The sequence below is a fragment of the Scleropages formosus genome, chromosome 15 (genome assembly GCF_900964775.1).
Source record: "Scleropages formosus chromosome 15, fSclFor1.1, whole genome shotgun sequence".
In the NCBI taxonomy this organism is placed as follows: Eukaryota; Metazoa; Chordata; class Actinopteri; order Osteoglossiformes; family Osteoglossidae; genus Scleropages; species Scleropages formosus.
The window spans coordinates 23,307,718-23,332,017 of record NC_041820.1 but is presented as its reverse complement, the minus strand read 5'-3'; the positions used below and the strand labels follow the sequence as shown (position 1 = coordinate 23,332,017).

Sequence of the window (24,300 nt, the reverse complement as noted above, 5' to 3'; positions counted from 1 at the left end):
AAAAAGAAGCTCAATAACCACACCTTCCATGTTCACAGGACACTTTTGTCCATCTGAACTGCAACCAGAAGGCCTAAAGAAGTAAACGAGAAAATATTTTAAGTATCTTAATTCAAAGTTACTCAAGTAAGAAAGAACCTTTTGGATGAATGGAATTAAGCTGTCAAAAACAGCTAGATTAACTGTCTGTCTTTATTAAGAAGAAACAAGAAGAAAGAGGAGCATGTGGCATCTCTAAAAACTCATTTTAAGGAGGTCTGATTTGACTGTCCTTTTCCTTGTCACAGGGTTTTTGCTCTCGACAGCTTTGTATTGAATCTCTTGCTGGCTAGGCTGCATGGTGGAGTTGGATGTGTATGAGCAGGCTTTCATGGCCTCCTGGGTCTTGGGATTTTCACTTGTTGAAATTCATGTTTCAACTGTGTTCAGTTTAAGGGTCTAACCCTTCTCTAAAAGTAATACTCATAAAGTAAATACAGTTGGTCTACTACTAATAAACTTAACTGGGAGCAAGACAACTGCCCTCCTTGACTGCTCTGGTTTCACCTCCTGCTGAACCATTTACATTTACATTTATTCATTTAGCAGACGCTTTTCTTCAAAGCGATGTATATCTCAGCAAAAATACAATTTGTGTGTCACATTAAGAGAAAGACACAAGGCTGCAGACATGTGATTCTTAAGTAAACCTACTTTGTTACTATCCATTTGATGCACCAATGTTCATCGATTGAGTAGCTGCACAAAACGCAGGATAGATGAATCCTGATGTCCTCCTACCAATTTTTTTTTTTTTTTTAAAGAAAAAGGTACACAAACAAACAATGACATACAATGCCGGAGTAGCAGCTGTTTAAAGGGCTGTCTGGGGAAGATCATGAAGTCACGGTGTGTGAACTTTTACACCACACATGAGCTGGAGAGATCTTGGGCGAAATGTGTCCGGAAAAAGTGAGTTTTCAGACCCTTCTTGAATGTAGACAGAGTTTCTGCAGTTCTGAGTGAGAGGGAAAGGTCATTCCACCAGAATGAAGCCAGAACCAAGAACCTCTGTGTTTTACCTTTCATGCACAGGACCACAAAGAGATTAGATTCGCCCCAAGGTAGATGTTTACTCCTCGGCTTTTGGCACACGCCCAAACCTCAACTTCTGATTTTGCACCTCACAATACAAACCCCCTCCAGAAAATAAAAGAAATCGCATTTGGGTCCTACACCCCTGTCTCCCCACATCTTTTGTGCCTGACAGTTTACATACAGGGAACGTAATTAGTAACTGTAATGTGTCATTAATGTTTTTATCTTTTAACAGGTGTTCCTCAATACACATTAGAGTTCACATCTTTGAGAAATTATAAACTGGCATCAAATGTAATTTTAATCATGAAAATCTCAGTTAACGAAAATTAAGTGCAAGCTCAGTTTGGACAAACAGCAGCATAATAGAGAACTGGGAAACACTGATTTATAAATGTTCAAGAAAGTCATCAATAAGCGATAGCAGATAATCCACAGGCCCCAGGAGCAGCATAGCCCACACCCAAGACCAGGTTCAGAATCAGTTCCATGTTAATGTAGTGACCCAAAGAACAGCTTACACCAAGTCTTGCATTTGTCTTATTTACATACATCAAACTGAAGATAATTTTGAGACAAGATTGGAGTTCATTAGCAATTCCTTACACATCTACAATGTAGGCATGCAGAACCATCTAAAATAGCATCACCCAGGAATCCAGCTGTTACAAAGAGATAGAAGGAAAAAAATGTGCCACTGCATGTTCACCGCAACCACAGGTCTGGTCCTGCAGGCCAAAAGGTCTGTTTATGTAGTGGTGCAACAATTCCAGTCACTGCATTACCATAGTGTGCTTCACTGACTTGGCTGGGTGGATGGAGATAAGGAGCAGTTCACTGGATGTTTAAGCCTCAAACTGAAGCAAAACAGTATTTGATAAAAGAAAAAAAATTCACTTTAATAGAAGACTTTTCAAGTCTTTTCAAGCATCTTCAAAACTGCTGCAATTTCTGCACATTATCAGTGTTTTTAAGTCCACATTGTGGTTTCAAGCCTCTATTTTATGGGGTTTCCTTCTAGAAAGAGTTCAGGACCTTGTCTCATTACCCTCCAGCACCTCACACTGTAGGACATTAACTTTTACAAAAGAGAACAATCAAGAACACACACATATGTCACATACATGAGGATCCTCATGGTTTGTCAAGGCAATATTCCTGACATTTTTCAACAAACTGACTTACAAGGTTAAGATACAAATATTCACCTATTTGAGCAATTTTACTGGAACCATTTAGGGTAAGGACCTCAATTACTACAGCTGGAAGGGGGACATCAACCAGCAACCTTTGCATCCAAAGGTAGCCACTCCTACCCTTACACCACCAACCACCTGGGTTCTTGTGATAACATGTAGCTTCTCCAACTCCAAGTGGGAGTGAGAACAGCATTTCATGTTACAAATTTTGCTGGATTTTTTCTCTTTTGTGAAATGACAGCAAAAATGAGGGAAACAGCTTGGAATCAGCAGACATACTGTATCTTCTAATCCTTTGCTAATTCAGGTGAACAAAAACACACAGGCTCCACCTTGTCTGTGGCCCAATTCAATAAAACTAGGAAATAGCAGAATTGCTCCTTTGACAAGAAGTGTAAAATGCTGTGCAAACAATGCAGAGATGAAACATTTACATGTATTCATTTAGCAGATCCTTTTCTCCAAAGTGACATACATCTCAGAGAGTACAATTTGTGCATTATATTAGGAAAAAGAGAGATATAGTTGCAGACGTGTGATTCTTAAGTAGTTTGTTTTTTTCCACCACATCCACCAATTTTCATCACACGAGTAGCTACATAAAACTCAGAATTGACAATTCCTGATCACCATCCTACATTTTTCTTTTTTTTTTTTGAGATACAAAAAGATTTACGTACAATACAGGAGTAGCAGCTGTGTAAAGGTTTATCTGGGCATGATCATAGGGTTATAGTGCAAGAACATTTACACCTTACATGAGCTTAAGAGATCATGGGCAAAGTAAGTCTGGAAGAGGTGAGTTTTCAGACCCTTTTTAAACATGGACAGAGTTTCAGCAGTTCTGAGTGAGGGGGGAGGTCGTTCCACCACAACAGAGGCAGAACCAAGAACCTCCATGCTTTACCTTCTCTGCGTGGGACCACCAAGCAGGCAGATGTGGAAGAGCATAGCAGTCTGTTGGGATGTCACAGTTGATTAAGTCTTGTAAATAGCTAAGAGCAGTTCTACTGATGCATTTGAAGGCAATAACTAAAGTCTTAAATTTGATCCAGGCAGCTATAGGAGGTCAGTGCAGAGAAACGAGTAGAGGAGATACATGGGAACACTTTGGCAAGTCAAACACAACTCGGGCAGCAGTGTTCTGTATCAGCTGTAGAGGTTTGATAGCAGTAGTGGGAAGGCCACACAAGAGAGAGTTGCAGTAGTCCAGATGGGATGTCACCATGGCCTGGACAAAAAGTTGGGCAAAATCAGTTATGAGGTAAGGACGGATCCTGTGGATGTAATGCAGGATGTAACTGCAGGTCAGGGTTGTGGCTTCAATGTGGTGAGAGAAAGTCAGATTTGAGTCAAAATTAGTGAGTTGTCAGGTCTGATTGTCTCAAATAGATGTAGATGAAGTGGTGTGAACTCAGGTGCAGAGGTTATTAAGAAGTGTGTTGTGCTGTTCGTGATGATGAGACAGTGCTGTGACCATCCTGTGACTTGTGAATGATGATGTCAACAGAGGCTTCTTATCTGGAGAATGAGGAAAAGAAAAAGCATGCAAGGTAGCTGGTAGCATAGTGGTTAAAGTTGCTCCCTTTAGACTCACAAGTTGCTGATTTGATTCCCCCTCTGGCTGTAGCACCCTCTAGCAAGGTACTTACTTTGAAATTGGTCCAGCAAAATTACACACCTGTATAAATGGGTAAATAATTGTAAGATGCTTTGGGGGAACAAAAGCATGAGCTACATGAATAAATGTAAACAAAATAATCCAGCAGTGAGGATGAATTAACAAGGGAATGTGGAGACTGGAATACTTGGATAATGATTCTCAAGAATGGGACTTGGTACAGAAGATCTGAAACCACCCACTCAGGCAACACAATGAAAAGGCTCATTAAAAGTTCATAGCTTTATCTTTGCTACTTTTCCTTCTCCAGGACTGATGACCAAATGTTTGGAACATTGCAAACAGGTACAATGCTTTAGTTCAGTGGGCCAGAGGGGCACCAGTTGTGGTCACTGGGGTATTACTTCCAGAGCTCATGACACAGCCAGGTCAGCATGGAGGCAAGCCGTACCTATGGGGGGTCCTTGATTTACTCTATGGTGGCCATTGCTTCATCAACACACGGGCAAAAAAAGTCACAAGTGTAGCCTCATTGTAAAATTTGCGTGCTTTAGAAACATTGTTGTAGCACAACAACAGAACCTTTTTATGTTTTGTGCGCATGTTTGCAATCAATTTGCACATAACATGCTATATAAAAACTGACCACAAACAATGGCTAATTGCATTCTGTACATTGCCTTTATCTCTGTTTTCTCCTTTTAAAAATATGCCCATTTCTACTGTGTTCATTCATTTAAAATAGTGATAATAGTCATAGCACAGAGTCACAATGGAGTTACATGGTGACCAATCTGAGAATGTATTAATAGTCCCATGTATATATTTCACTTTACAACCATCATGCTCTTCTAAAGAAGCTGAGAAATCAGGTACCTGGAGAAAAACTACTGAGTTCCACCAAGATGCCAAAGTAGGAGGTCAAAATCATAAACAATGTTAGTCCCATCTATGTTCAACTTTGAAACATTAATATCACACACATTTGCTGAAGCCGCTTGTCCCAAGGGGGGGGTCACAGCAAGCCAGAGCCTAGCCTAGCAGCACAGGGCATAAGGCTGGAGGGGGAGGGGACACATCCAGGACAGGACACCCATCCCTCACAGGGCACCCCAAGCGGGACTTGAACCCCAGACCCACCAGAGAGCAGGATCCAGCCAAATCCGCTGCGTCACCGCACCGTTAATAGTAGAGCTTGTCTATTTTTTTCTGCATATTTTTTTTGTTTGCTTTTGTGTTGTGCTTGAGTGTAAATACCTTCATATTAAAATGTTTCCTACTTAAAATACTTCGCAGGGAATGAGTGATATTGTACTGAGAAAAAAATGTTTTTTTTAGTTCTGGCATCACCACATAATGAGTGGGAGGTGAAGTGGTAATAATCACATGAACACATTAATGCCAATAATAAAAGAACTAAAGAGGAGGTAAGCTAAAACAGGATTCTAACTAAAAATAACTTATCCTATCTATCCAAAGGAAACAGTTATACATGGACTCTAATTAGAAGCCTGATAATTTGTTTTTCCAAAAATGTCACACTCTGATGTCAGCAAGAGATGTTTTCCAGTTTATGGAAAGTGGGGAGTAGACATTATGCACTAGAAACACAGAATAGCACCATTGTATTTAGATTTTTGTCATTTTTGATTGGCTTACCTTTTTAAAGCACTTTTTATGTACCGGGATATTAAAACACAACATCCCCCATTTTTATTTCTGGATTCTTCTTTCATACAAATTCTTAAAGTAATGTATGAAGGTGCGCTTTGTTATGGTGAAATATTCAACATGAAATCAACTTATTGCGGCGATACACACACAATGTTAATTTTATAACTTAAAAAAATTATGTAAAAGCATCATTCTACCATATACCTCATTGTTGTGAATACCTAATACAACTCAAGACAAGGAAATCAGGTTTTGATAGAAACCCCCTTAAAACAGCATACCATAGGCTATGCTGCAATTCCATATTTTCAGATTCTCTTTGATGATGCAGTGATGCACCATAAGATTCCTTAAAACATTTGTGATGGTTTCTTCCAAGTTTGACAAGTCTAAGAATGATGCTGTAAGTGAGTGAGCAGGGAAGAAAATTTGAGTGTTTGACTTAGCAGGTGGTGTAGTGGTTAGAGCTACTGCCTGATGCATGAAGGTCCCAGGTTTAAATCCCAATCGTGCTATAGCGCTGTTGAGCAAGACACTAACTCTGAAATGATACAGTAAAAATTACCCCGCTAAAAAATTGTAAGTTGCTTTTAAGAGAAGCATCAGCAAATTAAATAACTGTACATTTAAAGAGCCCAGGGCTTCGGGACAACACTTCTTCCTGATGGTTATTTTGAGGATCATGAGAAACTTTCCAAAGGCTTCTCCTGCCATTTGTTGACTTTTTGATGCCTCTCATTATGCACAGCCAAAACCGTCTGAGTTATGCAGTTGCCACATGGAGGAAATAATACTGTAGGAAGCAATTGCTTAGGAATCCATGGCAAGGGATTAGATCTGATCCAACTATCAATTCCACCCCATTGCAGCAAGCACTCTTGGAATAATCAGACTCCAAACCATGGAACATACCGGAAAATTGATCCGCCGTCAATCTGGGAACACCCCAACGTCCCGTAGCCAACACAGAAATTCGGAAATGTCATCCCCATTAGCAATATTTAAGCTGGAATTGGAGGAAAGCTTCTCCGAGAGAGTATTGAAGCCGCCCTTAGCTGCCGTCTCCGAAACGCCCACCAGCACTATACCCCGATTCTGATTCGGAGGGGGGGCTGATGACGGTTTACACTTTGTAGAACACTGCCACCCCCTCCATCATTATCACCTCCCTTGCTAATAACAAATCTCATCGCTTGAGGACGTGTTGGACCTTGATCACTGCTTCTTCTTGTTTTTTAAAATGCTTTTTCCTACACATGCTAATAGGCCCTCCCATGAGAAAGGACACACATATGCCGTATCGAATGCGGTTACGGCCCCCGCAACTCTTCCTGCCTCAGTGCCAAAAACACCAGTGGTACATTTTTGCACATTTCCAAACATGAATAGCTCTTACATTTATTTATCTATTTAGCAAACACTTTCCTCCAAAGTAGCTTCCAATGAACTCTATGTAGTGTTATCAGGCCACAAACCTTATTCACCAAGGTGACTTACATTGCTAGATACACTACTTACAATAGGTCACTCATCCATACATCAGTGGAATATGCTCTCTCTGTCACTCACACACCATGAGTGAACCTGAACAGCAGGTCTTTGGACTGTGGGAGGAAACCAGTGCACCTGGAGGAAACCTATGCAGAAAAGATGCAAACTCTACATAAACTGAGCTAGGATCAAACCTACATCCTCTAGCACCAACCAGGCACTGGTGCACAGCAGCATTAATCACTGTGCCACCATGTCACCCAGCTTTCAGTCAGTACACCCGAGCCAGATTGGGATTGGACAAGCCAGTTGGTAGAGCCATGCATGACCCCACAAGTGCACGACTCCTCCCTCTGAGAGCTGTGACAAGAGGGGAGAAGTTTTCGACTCATTTAACTAAGCAAATGTTATTAAGCAGTCTTGGGGGAATCGACAGTGGCTCGGCTTCGGATTAATTACTGCAGACACACATCTAATGGTGATCAAACAAGGACTTGACATTTACATTACCCATCCAAAGGTGCATTTGGTCTCTCTGGCTAATTTGATTGCTTGGCAGGTTACATAAACAAACTCTGAGCAAAAGCAAGGCAATACCATCCCTCTCACATGGGACTCACCAGAATATTTAACTATGGTTGCTTCCTCATTGCCCTGGGAGGGAATGTGGGTATAAATTTGGCACAGTGTGAAACCGGCCCCTCCAGGTGAATTTTAATGAGACCCCATTGTCAGCTCCATTTCATTTTGTACTGGTTGTACTTTGTGGCTGATGCCCGTGTGACACGGGGTAAATGTGCACAAAGGGAAGAGAATCGGGACTCCTCAAGCACACTGGTAAAGTATTAAAAACTCGACACGCCAACAGTACCAGAACAATGGGGACAGCTGGTAGTGTAGTAGTTAGTGCTGTTGCCTTCAGACCCAAAGGTCACAGGTGTGATCACCACCTCTGGCTGTAGCATCCTTGAGCGAGGTACTTACCCTAAAATTACTCCAGTAACATTACCCAGCTGTATCAATGGAGATGTATGTTGCTTTGGAGAAAAGACTCTGCTAAATTAATAAATGTAAATAGGATAAGGATCAATCTTTTAAAGAGCCACTACTGCAATTTAATGTAAATGTTTACATGTAGGGGGGTGCGGTGGCGCAGTGGGTTGGACTGCAGTCCTGCTCTCCAGTGGGTCTGGAGTTCGAGTCCCGCTTGGGGTGCCTTGCGACGGACTGGCGTCCTGTCCTGGGTGTGTCCCCTCCCCCTCCGGCCTTACGCCCTGTGTTACCGGGTAGGCTCCGGTTCCCCATGACCCCGTATGGGACAAGCGGTTCTGAAAATGTGTGTGTGTGTGTGTGTCTGTGTGTGTGTCTGTGTGTGTGTGTGTGTGTGTGTGTGTGTGTGTGTGTGTGTGTGTCTTTCAAAGAAAAAAAACAACACACACACACAATGTCTACAACTGCTTGTCCAAAGTGGGGTTGTGGCAAGTCAGAGCCTAACCCAGCAACACAGGCTGCAAGGTTGGTGGGGGAGGGGACACACCCCTGACAGGATGCTAGTCTGCCACAAGGTACCACAAGCAGGGCTCAAACTCCATACCCACCTCAGAGCAGGTCCTGGCTAACCCTGCTGTGCCACCACACCCCCCTGTAAATGTAAATGTGAATAATTGTAGGTAAACAGACAATGTAAGTTGCTTTGGATAAAAGTGTCAGCTAAATGAATACATGTAAATTAACAGGCTATTGAACTCTTTCAATAGCAGGTGGAGAGAGAGTCAGATAGAACAAAACCCACCCTGAACCATCACAGATGTGCCCCAGTCCTGCCCAGTGTAGCTGACAAGTTTCTTTCTTTGCAACAGCTAAGATAAATAAATCCAGTTCTCACTGAAACTGGAGTGCATCTCTTCGTCCTGCTCACTGAATTCTCACGTCCGACAGCTTGTCTCCTTTTTTAAGTCCCATCACTTATTTCTAGAGGCAACTTTTCCAAAGGGCACAGGTCCTACATAGGCAGTACTTAACCCCAAGGTTATTTTTCTAGGCATCATGGCAAGATGACATGTGTTACAGTTTGGCAAAATTCTGAACCTGAAACTCTTCAATTCAGTTTGATTCAATAGGGATAGCTGGTAGTGCAGTGGTTAGCGCTATATCCTTCTGGATCCAGAAGTTACAGGTTTGATCCTCACCTCTGACTGTAGTACACTTGAGTAAGGTACTTATCTTAAAATTGCACCAGTAAAATTACCCAGCTGTAAAAATGAGTAGATAACTGTAACCTTAACACTTTAAGTTGCTTTGGAGAAAAGCATCAGCTAAAGGTAAAATTCAAATCACTAAATGTTGTCAACTACTTGTTTTTATCGGGGTCGCAGAAGTCCAGAGCCTGTCCCTGGGGTTACTGGGTGCTAGGCTGGGAGGGGTACACCCTGCATAAGATGACAACTCATCTTAAGCTAGCCACACATTTAAGTTTACATTTACATTTATTCATTTAGTAAATGCTTTGCTCCAAAGCAATGTCCAATTCAGAGAAAACAAAAGTGCATTTCACCAACAAACAGAGATGTCACTTAGTCCAATACCACTGTTCAATCAGAATTCATTTCACAAATATCTGCGTGTGGAATTGGTAGAGAGTACATTTTTTTAACACATAATGTAATACAGGTTTGTGGGATCATGACAGAAATGTGTCTGAAACAGAATGTTTCTTGAACACTGAGAGGGATTCAGCAGTTCTAAGGAACAGAGGGACATCACTGTGCCACACTGGAGCCAGAATGGAGTGCAAGCAGCAAGTGGCCAGAAGTGGATGATAGGCCATATCCACAGTGTTGAACTTGATACAGGCAGTCAACGGAGTGAGCTGAGGAGGCGAGAATACATGGGAATGCTTTGGTGAGTCAAACACAACACACTCACACACTGCGAGCAATTTGGCATCGCCACTTGGAAGACATGTCTTTGGCCTTTGGGAGGAAACCAGAGCACCCAGAGGAAACAACACAGACGCAGGGAGAACATGCAGACTCCACATAGGTTGAACTAGATTCAAACGTATACTGAAACAGCTAAACATCCGAGCATTAGTGAGACAGAAGTGATGATAGTGGTGTGCAAAGTGCGAAAGTAAACCAACCAACTCTAGGGGTCCGAGTAGCAGTGGCTGCCAACCCCTCCTGGGCATTCTAGCGTGTCTCCAGCTCATCAGGGCAACATGGAGTCGGTGTCAGCAAAGATGAACGTCATAATCTGGTCTTCAGACAATTGATCTACCAGGTATCATAAGGCAGACATGACAATCCAGTCATCAGGCAGCTAATCAGATGGGTGTCGGTGTGCAACTGCGAACATGGGCCTCCCGCACTGAGGCAGGTCTGAAGTGTGCTGTAACACCCCGGGAAGCAGTAGAAGGAGAGCAGACAAATGGTGTGTACAAGATTCAAGGTCTAGTGGACATTCATGGAGGTGAGATTTAATAGAAGGAGGGCATGAGATACTGAGAGGATCACTAGACTACTTTAATTTTGTTAATTTCTAATAATGGATTGTTGGTCTTGCTTCAAAATCCAAGATGTGGGTATCATTCACATCAGTCGTTTCAAAATTTCTTCTTCCACCATTTTTTGAAATGGGGAAATAATGGCAAGCTGGAAAATCACACACACACATTGACTGAAACCATTTACACCAAGCAGGAGCCTAACCTGGCCACACAGAGAACAGGGTTGGAGGGGGAGGGGACACATTCAAGGCAGGATGCCAGTCCATCACAAGGCACCCCAAGCAGGACTTGAACCCCAGACCCACCCAAGAGCAGGACCCGGCCAAACCTGCTGCACCATCACACCACCTGCTGGAAAATCACAAACAACAAAAACATCCCTTTTAAAAATATCCACTATCTTGCAGTCATGGAGAGCTTCTTGGCTTCTTGACAAACAAGTAGAGTTTGTTCAATTGCCTACCCGATCTTCCTCAACATCACCTGCTCCTGGAAGCCCTGAGGATTTCGTCCCTTCCCTTGCAATACTCAGTCCTTGGAGGAAGCCATCCATGTTTGGGAGCTAATCACCATCTCATTTGCCGTGCCTCTGCAGCCCTGCGCCCAACAGGGAAATGTACTCCATCATGCTAACATGTAGCCATATGCCACAGGCAGATGTTTACAGGATTATGTTATGAACAGTAAAGAGAGATGAGAATTTCCAAGACTCCAAGTACTGGCTTCTATGTAGACAAAAGATATGTTCGGCACAAACGAGCCCTCAGGAAATGTGTCGTCTCTCCTGTCTACAAAGTGTATAACAAGGGGGTGGGAGTTCACGTCCCAACATCTACATTTATCTGACACTTTTCTCTAAAGTTACTTACAGTGTTAAGGTTACAACTATTTACCCATTTATACAGCTGGGTAATTTTACTGGAGCAATTTAAGTACCCTGCTCAATGGTTCTATAGCTGGAGATCAGACCTGCAACCTTTGGGTCTAAAGGCAGTGGCTCTAACCACTACATTACCACCTGTCCCAATAAGGTTCAAACAAGCCCCAATGTCTATACATGATTCCACTGAGAGCTCAGTAATGCCTTCTGGTTGCCCACTACCTAACAAGTTGTTATGGCAATGCTTTCTACAGCTCATGTAACCTTTTTTGGCACAAATCTGCTATACATGACTGTAATACAGAGTGCAAAGAGTGGCCTAACTTACAGTGACAGACAACAATCCATCAGTTATTTACTCTTGATATAATTTTTAAGAGCCCACACACACACACACACATTTTCTGAACCGCTTGTCCCATTTAAGTAAATGAAGTATAAGAGGGTGAAGCTTTGTTTTCAAATTTATGGCAAAGTCATGTTCTCTTCCTCAGAAGTCAAAACCGTATTTACATTTATATGTTTCTCCAAAGTGACATACATTTCACAGAAAATACAATGTGTTCATTACATAAGCATAAAGAAAGACTTAGATGCAGACGTGTGATTCTAAAATACAGTTTGTTTCTTTCCACCATATGAACCAGTGTTCATTACACGAGTAGCTGCATAAAACTTTCTAAGAATATCAATGATTCCTGATCATCTTCCTAGTAATATATATATATATATATATATATATATATATATATACACATATATATATATATATATATAGGTGTGTATGTAGGGGGGTGCGGTGGTGCAGTGGGTTGGACCACAGTCCTGTTCTTCAGTGGGTCTGGGGTTCGAGTCCCACTTGGGGTGCCTTGCGATGGAGTGGCGTCCCGTCCTGGGTGTGTCCCCTCCCCCTCTGGCCTTACGCCCTGTGTTACCGGGTAGGCTCTGGTTCCCCACAACCCCGTATGGGACAAGCGGTTCTGAAAATGTGTGCGTGTATGTATGTATATAGCATTGCACTGTGACTGGTGTTTCTATGATAATAAAATATAATTGCATGAGTCTTTCTTCTCAGATTATGTTTATTGTGTTTAGTGATATATAAAAGACTATTGAAATATTTGCACAGTGACATCCCGGACAAGACACCAGCCCATTGCAGGGTCCCAAGATACAATTATGATTTATTTACAGGACAGCTCTTCTATGTTTTGCAAATAAGTATGAGATTTTGTCTGCAGATGAGATTGGATTCATTGGCCAGAAGACTGCTGACTCAGTACCACTGGCGATATTTATTGCATAATTAAAGTGACACACATTTCTGCTTTGCAACACAACAGTGACAAGTGTCTTTTTTCTCAAAAATGAATTACACCCATAAAATAAATCCACGAGTACATTTTTATAACATTTCTTGAGACAAAAATAAAGAATATCTCTGCTGCTGTTGATCCAGTCATCTGATATTTAGCTGTCAGATTAAATGAACAAACAAAGGTATTCGTAGGGAATTTATTACGCAGGGTGCATGGAAAATACTTTTTCGCTAATGTAAGAATTCATTGGCTACCCTTAAAAAACACTGGGAACAAACTTGCAGCTGGTGTTTAGTAACAGAAATATTTAAGTAATTATAAACATTGAAGGGGGGCACGGTGGTGCATTGGGTTGGACCATGTCCTGTTCTCCGGTGGGTCTGGGGTTCAAGTCCCACTTGGGGTGCCTTGTGGCAGACTGGTGTCCTGTCCTGGGTGTGTCCCCTCCCCCTCCAGCCCTGCGCCCTGAGTTGCCAGGTTAGGCTCCGGTTCCCCGCGGCTCAGAAAGTGCGCGTGTGTGTGTGTGTGTGTGTGTGTGTGTGTAAATATTGAGGTAACTGAATTCAGAATTTTATTTCACTAATCAATTCAATTCCATTATTCAATTATTACTTTTAGTCAGGTATATTTCTAAAAGCCTCCTTTCCTTACTGACCTCTTGAATTTAATTTTTTTTTTTTAATTTCTCTCCTTAAAAACAATCATCCCAGCCTTACAGTCTTAATATAAAATAATAACCTTTGTACTGTCAGCTGTCCTTTGTTTCGTTGGCATTTTCTCTCACATTCATATAAATTCAAACGGTGGTAGAACTGAGAAAAACAGCCTTATAAAAGTTTAATACTTTTCATAGGAGTTTGTCTGAATTGTTCAGAGTTACTAGGAAAGTCACTAATTTACTAGTTAAGCACATGGACTGATGTAACAGAAACGGCACTTTGTGTTTTACTAACATGTAAAGTGCTAAAAGAACTGCACCAATTTATTCAAGCTAATATACCGAAACTCATTTAAATATGGTGTCATTCTTCAGAAATATGGACATGAGCAGGAATAGTGTGCAGGGATGCATTTGATTGCCTAAGCTGTGTGATTGAATGTAGGTTTGATCCCCATTCAGCCTGTGTGATGTTCACATAGGTTTCTTTTCCCTCTCCAAAAATGTGTTTCAGGTAGACAGGTGATTCTACATTGTACAGAGTGAATGTGTGTGTGTTACAACACCATGTTGCATAGATGGATAGCTGAGTGTAGGAGGTTTAGTGCAGTGTATCTAACACTGTAACATGTCTTGATACAGGTGTCAGCTAAATACTAGTTAATAATCACTGTAATTCACTTTATAAAAAAGCATCTGAGAAATAAATCAAGCCTTATGCCCTGTATTGCCGGGTTAGCTCCGGCTTGCCGCGACCCCGCTTGGGTGCAGCGGCCTCAGCCAATGTGTGTATGAAATAAATCAATGTAATCTACTGGAGAGCTGGGATTAAACAATTTTAGAATTTAGCTTTACAAAATTCATAAGAGTATGTTAATATTTATTAATATGATATAACATGAACATAAACATGAGTAATCAACAGATTAATTTTATTTCATTTAGAAAAGTTGTGTATTACCATTGCACCAAGGCTAATGTTATGTTCATGTTACAAATATTTACCTGTGACAATGATAACTAATGTTTTATCATTTATTCAGTGAAATTATCTGGCATTTGTAGTAGTAGTACTGTAGGCCAGCATGGTGGTGCAGAGGGTAGCGCTGCCAACTCACACTTGTATATTTACATACCTCCCCCAGGTCTACGAACCAAACAGGCCTGAGCTATTGACCCAGCCAGCGTATCTGCTGATCTTCTTAAATCCATCTAGAACATACATGTGTTGACACACTAAAACACAATGAGTCACTTAGTTCCTACAGAAAATGGCAAGGAAACCAGTGCAAGGTTCACAGGACTGATCCTGTTCCGTGTGGTTCTGTTCATGGCTCTCAGTGCTTTGCTCAAGGTTCAGTCTACATGACATTATCATTCCTTTAAACTCTGTCTACAAGTGTCCAAGCCCACGTACAGCCACCAGTGAGATAAACAGGGACACTCAAACACCACTGAGCTTTATGAGCATGATCACTAATGGCAGAGAGTGGCGCTGAGCTGCTTCTCTGCTAACGTTCCAGTCACAAAAATATGATCACTATTCTTCAACTGGATGTACCACTCTGCAGTGTACAGCTGAGAAAAACTATATAATTTATGTAATTTTGAAGATTTTACACCATATGAAGGGCGTAGAAATAATGCGTCTGAGAATGTCCTCAGATCAGGCGTGATTCATCTGACGTGTAATTTATAGTCTTAACACGCCTGTGTTGGTGGAAAGACAGTGCGCCTTAGGGATTTTCCATCTAATATTAACATCCTGACATGCTTGCAAGTGTCGTCTCTCAGCAGAATGACGCTTTCATCGAAAATGAGGATGACACCCATGTCAGCTGGAGATGTGGTCGGACCATTCAAAACGGTGAGCTTTCCTTAAAAGGACGTGTTAGGGAAGGGAATTTGAGGATAGTGTTGCTGCACGGTGATATAAAACAAAGTATCTCCATTACAATGGTGGGCAGACAGGTTGGGGGGGGGGGGGGGGGGGGTCGTTATTTTTATGTTAAACTTGGCAAATAAAGCTCGCACGCAGGATCCATGGGAGTATCATGTGGTAGGACTCAGTTTTTCACACAAACCTCTCCAAAGGAAGCAAAGTATTTGAGAAGGCAGAGCCAGCGCAGTCCTCAGAGGAGTTTTATCAAAACAAGGCACGTCTGCACAAATATCCTTTTCCACGATAACGCACTGCCCCCTTGTGCCAACGGAAGCAATGAGCAGTGCGCAAACAGGGCCCACAGCTCCTCTTGTGGTACTCCAAATTTAAATTCGCACAAGAGCAGGCAATGTCGATAACCTCTCACTGGCCTTTTAGCGCACACACTGTAATTGGTTTCCTAACCTCTGAATCATTCCAGAAAATCTATTAGCGCCCCTATTTTAAAAGTACATGTTATCTTGACACAATATACATCATTCATTAGGGGAACACAACTAAATAAGGGCAGCAGCATCTTTTTATTAAGGACACAAATAAAGACGAGATGCATAAAGGCAGCTCTGACCATGAACAATAAAAGCATGGTGAGTTTATAGTCCCTCTTATTACAGGCAACAGTAGCAGATGAATGGGTCTCTGCGGCGCTCGGAATGAACCACTTGGACCCTGTAGTCTGTCAGGCACTTGAACTTGTGGATCTGATCCAGAAGGTCTGCCCTGCAGCTGGGGTGCGAGTCCAAAATCACCAGCTGATCCAGGTGCTGCAGTTGGGCCAGGCTCCCGAAATCCAGTTCTGCCATGTCCAGGTAACTGGGGAGATGAGGTGCCATCAGTTGCCTCGACACGCTCACTTTAGTGCGGTAACAAAGAGCAGGTGAGGCACTCTCCGTCAAAACATATAAACAGGTGATTAGAGCTTTGTAACACATCCTGCACCTTAATGAGGCAAGTATTTCACAGAATCGACAGCAGATAGCACAACGATTAAGGAAGCCTGCCTGTAAAGCTGCATCCTTAGAGTTGTCTCATTAAGAGTGTCTGCTGCTGTTACCTTCCGGAAAACACTCTGAATTCTTTTGGTGAAATATTCATCAGCATACATGATCAAGACGATTAGTACGAAAGCATTAGCTAGGCACCATCATTCTGATAACAAGGCAGACAGGGTTAAACAGGAGCGTGCAGCATTTGTCGCCAAGCTGCGATGCCCATAATGATCACCCCAGCGCCCCTGGAGAGTGTGGGAGCCCATGTTCACATTTCCCTAACTACAGGAAAAGGCAAGTGTTTCAACCATTTTGAAGTTCTTCATGCTGTGGACTGGTCATTTGTCCACCCTGGACCAACCATATTACTCTGCTATTTTCACTTCAAGGCACAACATTTATTAATTAATTCACTTCACTAACACCGTTTTCCAAGGTGACTTACAATTTTAGATTTTTACCCTGAGCTGCTTACAATTACTTTTCCATTTATACAGTAGTATAAATTTTTTTCTTGCTGTATGCCTGTGTTAAAGCACTCTGTGTCACTGCGTGAGAAGAGCGCTCTATAAAAAATAAAAATAATAATAGTAATAGTATATATATAGTTTATACAGAGCAGTACTCTGACTGTAAGACGATGGCTCTTGACACTACGCCATCTGCTGACCCACTTAAGCAAGCACTAAGCAGCCACATAACGAGGTTGAGTCAAGTCTGTAAGCCACAGACATCTCACCTCATCTGGAGAGTCCTCAGCTGGTGAAAGAGGACAGGGACCTCTTGCAGGCTCCGCTGGCCATCACAGATCCTCCTGTCCACAGAGAGGTGCTGTATGCCTGGCGCTCGCTTCCCTATTGCGCTCAGGTCTGCCGGCCCGAAAACCACATTCTGCAGGCATAGCGTCCTCAACATTGCTGGCACGGAGTGCACGTATGCGCCGAGAGAGTAGCCATCTGAAAAAGGAATAGAGCTGCAGGAAATCTGAGCAGCATTGCAGGCACCCACTTTCAGCCTTATACACTGAGTAATAATGCCAAAGCTCTGTCTCATGCACATATTTTTGCTAACCACTTGTCCTGGTCAGGGTCCAGAGCCCATCACTGGGTGCAAGGCTAGGGGTTCGGGGTTACACCCTGGACAGAACGCCAGTCCATTGCAGGGTACACACACTTTCACTGATCCATCCATCCATCCACCTACCCACCCACTACAGGCAATTCAGCATCACCAGTCCACCCGAACTGCACATCTTTGGACTGTGAGAGGAAACCCACACTGGGAGAACATGCAAACTCCACGCAGACGGAGCTGCAATCGAGCCAACACCCAAACCCAAGATACAGCCGAGGTGCCATAAGGGAGCAGTGCTACTCGCTGCGCCATTGTGCCAACCATGCCAAAACTTATAGAGCGTAACTTATCACTGTGATTTTTATAGATGAGCTTTCAAATGTGACATTTTAAGCGAAGCCAATTATGAGAATGACGTTAACATACATTGAAGTGCTGGACAATCTCCTTGCACTTCAGCTATATACAAGTTTCAGCAACATTCTGATTTTACTTCAATATTTACAAGAAAAAAAGGTAACAAAGCTAAGGGAACAGACTGAGCCCTAATTAGCGTGATAGGTCTGCATACAGCCTTTCCTGGCACCCAATTACCCCATTCTAACATGTCCCCCTTGAAAGAAAACACCTACGCCAACTTCAGAAGTCTCCTCTGATGTACTTGTTCTGAGTCACCTACTTCGTTTCACTCCTTGTGCCACAAGCTTTATCAGCGCACACATCCACTTGGACAAGACCCTCACTCACCCAACTTCACCCGTACTCTTGCGGGCACCTGGGCAACCAAACGGGTTACTATGAGAAACAAAGAGAATAGAAGCCCAGGAAACTCACTCATCCAGATTATGTTTCCCAGGTCTCATTACCACAGATGGCAAGTACAAGTCTGCCAGTACCTCACACCCCAAGCTACACAGCTCCTGAACACGGTGGTATTTCACCTGACTACCGCAACTCTCTTTCTGTCTGCTCTTCGAACCTCCACCATCAATGCTTTCTGGCTCATCCAGAATATCATGGTACAACTTTTGTCTGACCTGCCAAAGTGCTCATGTCACACTTCACCTCTTCCACTGGCATGCTGTAGCCACCCGCATCAAGTTCAACACTCAGGTTGTGGCCTACAAGACTGTCCAATAATCTACTCCCTAACATCTCCAGAACTTGATCACTCCCTACAGTGCAGCAAGAGTGCTGCTTCTCCACCTCTGGCCGCTCACTCACCGCCTCTTCCAGGGCCCAAAATCTAAAGCCTGTCAGCTGTGTCTTGGTCCCACTGCAGTGACTGCTGCACACAGATACACAGGTCAATCTGCAAGATACGGAAATAAACTCTGTTTCTCAAAACTGCTGAATCCCTTCTAGCATTGAAAAACAGATAAAAAAAAAAAAAAAAAAAAAAAAAAACTTTAAAACCAATTTTGCTTCCAAGCTCCTGAAACCTTTGTAAGCTAGTTCTTCACCACATGCTACCTTTATCTACCAATTTTTCATCCACATATCACTTCTACACAGAACTACTAGAATATGTATATGAAACAAGCTGTTCTGCAGTAATCGCAGGTATCTGTCCAAGTCCTCTGTCTGCTGTAGGACACAATCTAACTTGGGTGTCATTCTGGAGAAAATTGTCGATGAAATACACAAATGTACATGTAAATGTGGTGTGGCACAGCAGGAACTGAAACATAGGGTCTCTTTTTTTTTTTTTTTTTTTATAAACAGACTTAGCTTGCGTTTACCATTATCATAGCCACTGCATTTAACAACCCATTTTTCTGTTTAGCAAGAGTATTTGTAGCTGAGTAGCATTTTTCTCTTCCCTTATAACTCTCTCCAGTTCAGAACTCTGTGAGAAGTGTGAAGGGAGGAAGTGCACGGGGATACAGAGCATTGCATTTTCTTTTCCTCATTACAGCTATTTGTGGTGTAACACAGTTGTCCCTGTAAGTCAGTAACAGAAAATAATCTACTCAAAAAAAAAAAAACACTGCACACTGTAACTCACAGTACACAATGTTTCTGAACGAAGCCCCCCCAAACACACACAGAGTGTCACATGTTTTTTTTTACCATTGGTTGAAAACCCTTTATCACATCCAGCTAGTGATCAGGTCTGAATCTTTCTTTTGCCACAGGCATCCAAGTTTTCACCCCCAGTTCTTCTTCACTTGAATTACATCAGCAATAAGCTTGAGGAAAGCAAGGTGTGTTCTAGTTACATGCAAACTGTGTTTAAAAAAAAGGTTTAATTACTGATTTCTGTTGCATTTTGCAATAGTAGGGGAAATTACTACACATTACCCTCAGTTACAGTTCTGATACTCAAAAGGTATCTATTAGGTAATTTTGTAGCGTTTTAAGGGTGGATAAGTGCATGTAATGGGAGGGAGTTTAATCAAAATTTCTCCCTTAAGATATAATTGAAGATGTTTATTTCATTTACCGTGTTTTCTCAATCTTTTTGGCCTTATTGCAGATCCATTTTGAAAACAGTCTTATGACTGCATTCACTAAAAGTTCTCATCTTATAGATGTTTTATTTTCAATGATGGTGAACTTGTGCACTCATACTCTGCAGAACAATGCCCGGCCTACTGATAATTTCCCGTACATACAATAAGTGAAAATTCAACATACTCTGGTTCCTCAATTTACAAACACATTTAGGACTGCAATTCTGTTAGAAATGTACGTATTCAGGTGTTTGGTTCTGTAAAACACTTAGTTAAAGCTATAATAATAAAAAAAAATTTTACCTTCACTTAAATTTTACTGACTTTAAAAAATTACCTGAAATAAAAATACATAGATTCCAAAGCTCTCACTTTATGTTGATGTCTGAAAGAGTCATTGCATAAACATGTGCAGCATTTCTCATTCTGATATTGATCATAGACTCTCACAAATACCAATCAGGAGCTGAAGAAAAGAGATAAGTGGCCCGCACTCCCGTTGTGGTGTGGTTTACTAATGGCTATACAAGGAAACGGAGGTTACTTTTGCTCTGCAACACAGACAGAAATTTTAGAAAAGGAATAAGTGGAAAAGAATAATTGTTTTGAATTCTTGAAAATGTTTGTATCTTCAAAAATGTTGAATGCTGCTGACATGAGGAGCCAATGTACTTTACATCAGTTGTACTGTTTCTAAATACAAATGAAGACATTAACAACATTAACTACTGACACAAGTAAAATACAGACTAGAAGGATGGGATAGTTTCGCCACAGTATTTGTATAAAATGCCACTAAATACTACAGTGGATACCTGTTTAAAAATGACCTTTTAAAGCACAGAGCCACTTATAGCACTGGAAAACATGGTCCTACATTGCTTTAACATAAAACATAGTAACGGTTACTACATAGTACACTAAATCTCATGATGGCACTAAACATGTGCTCAGTGACATCCAGGTAAATGAAAGGTGAAAGTAACATGCTTCGTCTAAATTAGAGAAATTCATGGTGTTGGGGTGCTCTACAGGTTCAATATGACACCATCTCAAGAATTTCCACTAAAACAGGGCCTGTTTAAAACAGTCAACATCAGCACTATGCTGCTAGTATTTTTTTTTCTGGCCGCCAATCCCTGGAGCAATAATGTTACGATTCACAATATCTTTGTTGGTGTTATAGTAACTTTTTAGGTGCAAATTTGTGAATTATGTGCATTGTTCTCCACATCAGGGGGGGGGGGGCAATAATTTGCTTCCCATCTAACATAAAAATTAAGCTTTTAGTCATGGTGGGCAACACAACAGGTACTATGCAGTACTAATGCCTTTCATTGCCTAGGCTGCATGATTGGACATAGGTTTAATCCATGTTCTCTCCATATTCTTGGGGTTCTCCTGATGTGTTTTGGTGTATGCATTGCCAGCATGTTACCTTTACATTACATTATTTAGCAGAGGCTTTTCTTCAGAGCAACTTCCAACAACTGTGTTATGGGCCCACACACCTTATTCACCCAAGATAATTTACACTGCTGTGTGTGGATCACACATCAATACACCAGTGAAACACACACTCTTGGTCACTCACATATTATGGGTGACTTAAAGTCACGAGTCCACCTGAACGGCGTGTTTTTGGACTGTGGGAGGAAACCAGAGCACCTGGATGGAAACCCACTTGGACATGGGAGAATATGCAAACTCCACTGAGAGGGACAGAGTGGGAATTGAACCCACATCCTGTGGCACCACCTGGCACATGCTGCGTTACATTGCTCTGTTGAGTGGATGTGTACACCTTAGGCTAAGTTGCTTTGGACAGGAAAGGTGTTAGCTAAATAAAAAGCATTATCCTACTCTACATTGCAAACAAGTAGCTGGGTCTTTGTAGAAATCAGATTATTAGTGCATTATTGTGTCATGTTGACATGCGGCTGATAAGCCCTTGCGATTGGGCATTTTTAATCTACTTAGAAGCTATGATTTTCTGTGCAGTGGTATTAAATATGCAAGTAAAATTTGTGCTTGAAAAGTAAGACCATATTTACTCATAACTGTGAGCTCACTCAGGCACGGAAGCTTGTGCAGCCATTTGTTCAGGTTACACTCGTGGGCCTCCACACTCCTTTGTCGGTAAAACACGGTCAAACTCTCTAGGGAGGAGAGGTGATCCAGAGCCACAGGAGACAGAATGGGGTCCATGTAGTGCAGGAGCTCCAACCTGGTCAGCACAGGTTCACACTTTCCTTGCTGACCTGCTGCTGTGAGAAATAAAACGGATGACGTTATAAACATCCCTACCATGTACTTATGCAGCCCAAATGTAAGAGCATAATGAGTATGCATTTCTGTTAACCGCTGTTTCATTTCTGCTTCCAATTCTTTGACCAAAGTAAAATATAACTTTACGTATTTACACAGCCTGGTACGTTTAAGTATTTTAGGTTAAGCATCTGATCAGTAGTACTACAATAGTCTATTTTGAATAGGAAAGCTCAAGGTTGCACTTACAACTGTGTGCCTTCTAGCATTTGACCTGCAGACTAAACCTACAACCTGCTACCTTGTAACATCCAGAAGAAAGTTGCCTGCAAAATTAATGAATCTTGAAATGAGTACTGGAATTCCTGTAAATTTCAGCAGTCTTGGTGGTACTAGCGCATGTGTGTACTGAGGTGTGTTAAGCCTGCACTCAGCTGAGGTTATTGCCAGTTCCAGATATCCATGCTGATGCAGGAAGGAAACTGGAATTGAACTGTGTTTAACAAAAGGTTTACCTTAAAATGCAGAGGAGTTGGAAAGAAAAGGTACACTATCCAAAATATAGCATACTAACCTTTACAGCTAGTTTCAGTGCAAATTGAAAGAATCATAGCTGTTGCATTTGCACTGACCTCTCTCTGAAGTACCTAGTTGTCTGCACCACACCTTTCTTGTCATTCATGCTTATGAAGTATAGCAATCAAGATACTTGCTGGACTTATTAGAAAACAAATTATATGTCAAAGATGGACGCAAACACACACACCATCTGAACCGCTTGTCCCATACGGGGTCGCGGGGAGCCGGAGCCCAACCCGGCAACGCAGGGCGTAGGGCTGGAGGGGACACACCCAGGGTGGGACGCCAGGACATCGCAAGGCACCCCAAGCGGGACTTGAACCCCAGACCTAACAGAGAGCAGGACCCGGTCCAACCCACTGTGCCCCCCCACCCCCAAAGATGGACCTGTCTACATTCAACACAGAGAGGTAAAGCAGAAGACAGCAGGGGGAGCAGAGCTACTCTCTTGTAGCCTGAAGGTTCCTGGTTTGAATTGCACTTCATCTTAAGTAGCCTTGACCAAGGTACTAAGCCTGAACTACTACAGTAAGAACACATTGCTCTCTAAATATGTTAATAACTGTACAACTAATTACTTAAGCTCATGGGGACAAAACCATCAAATAAAGGTTATAATGCAGCTGAACAAGTAAGTCACCCAATACACCAGTAAATGAAAGACAGGGCATGGCACCTCACCGCTGCGGTCCCCATTTACTCTGGGTAGGGTAAAATAATCATCGGGAAGTGTTCCATGCAGTTTCCCCATTTTCAGAGACAAACACTTCAGGTTGGGCAAGTTGGAAAGGAGGGTGTTCAAGGCCCGCTTGTTCAGGGGATGGTCACTTTGGTGGTAACGCAGAGTCATCAGGTTGGTGAGGTGGGGTGCAGCATGGAGCAGCACAGCCCTGGGGTCACCCTTAAGGCTGCACAGGCATAAGTTTGTGAGCCGGACCAAGGAAGCCATCAAGTCAGCCAGGCCAGGAGGGCACGGCACACCCACCATGACCAGTTCAGCAAGGTTTTTAAAGCGAGGCAGGTTGTAGAGCACCTTGCTGTCTGAGCACTGTTCTATGGTCAGGGAAGCAAGCCAGGGCAGCTGTGTAGACATGCTCTCCAGGGCCCTTATAGTCGCCTTCTGGATCACAATGGCTCCAGGCCTCCTGCGCCGCAGGGTTCTCCACAGCCCCCGGTTGAATGACCGGCCCTCCTTGAGCAGCACCGTGTGCTTCCTCCACAGGCACGGGTGGTCCGCGAGCCGCCTGAAGAACTGACAGGAAGCACGGATGTGCGCCCTGTCCTTAGGCTCGAGGAAGGAGAGCACGAGGAGCCACACCTCCTGAGGGAGCTGCGCCAAGGCGGCCATGCCTCAGGCCACTCACTTTGTCCAGTTGTGCGAAACGCAGCAGCTTAGCTCCATATTAAAGTACCCGTAAAAAGCCAAGGTGTTGACCCTATAAAATACACGTTCGCCAGTTTCTATTCGACTCAAGGAGCCATACTCGCGCGCGGCTGAATGAGAGGCTTAAACACAGAGTCACACGGTCGTTTTCCGGCCTCCCGCCTTCGCGCTCCCTTTTTCC

General features: G+C 42.6%; 1 protein-coding gene across 3 annotated transcripts; it reads right to left on the bottom strand.

Annotated features, from left to right (window-relative positions):
• Positions 1–15,871: 15,871 nt before the first annotated feature.
• Positions 15,872–24,269, bottom strand: LOC108941463 (uncharacterized). 3 transcript variants are annotated; one of them, XM_018764134.2, is made up of 4 exons: positions 23,417–24,269; positions 21,943–22,155; positions 17,098–17,314; positions 15,872–16,182 (listed from the first exon to the last, which is right to left on the bottom strand). In XM_018764134.2, the coding sequence occupies exons 1-4, from the start codon at positions 24,081–24,083 to the stop codon at positions 15,978–15,980; spliced, it is 1,302 nt and encodes a 433-aa protein (XP_018619650.1). In that variant the 5' UTR covers positions 24,084–24,269; the 3' UTR covers positions 15,872–15,977. The 3 variants fall into 3 exon arrangements, with proteins under 3 accessions (XP_018619650.1, XP_018619652.1, XP_018619651.1); XM_018764136.2 differs by having other exon boundaries at positions 21,961–22,155; XM_018764135.2 differs by having other exon boundaries at positions 21,943–22,152.
• Positions 24,270–24,300: the final 31 nt, after the last annotated feature.

Excerpts from the sequence above, each read along its gene's own strand:
- LOC108941463 (XM_018764134.2), bottom strand. The coding sequence starts at position 24,083 with ATGGCCGCCTTGGCGCAGCTCCCTCAGGAGGTGTGGCTCCTCGTGCTC. Across the intron at positions 22,156-23,416 it reads AGTAAATGGGGACCGCAGCG|CAGCAGGTCAGCAAGGAAAG; the intron begins GTGAGGTGCCAT and ends TATTTCTCACAG. Across the intron at positions 17,315-21,942 it reads GAGTGAGCTCACAGTTATGA|ATGGCTACTCTCTCGGCGCA; the intron begins GTAAATATGGTC and ends TTCCTTTTTCAG.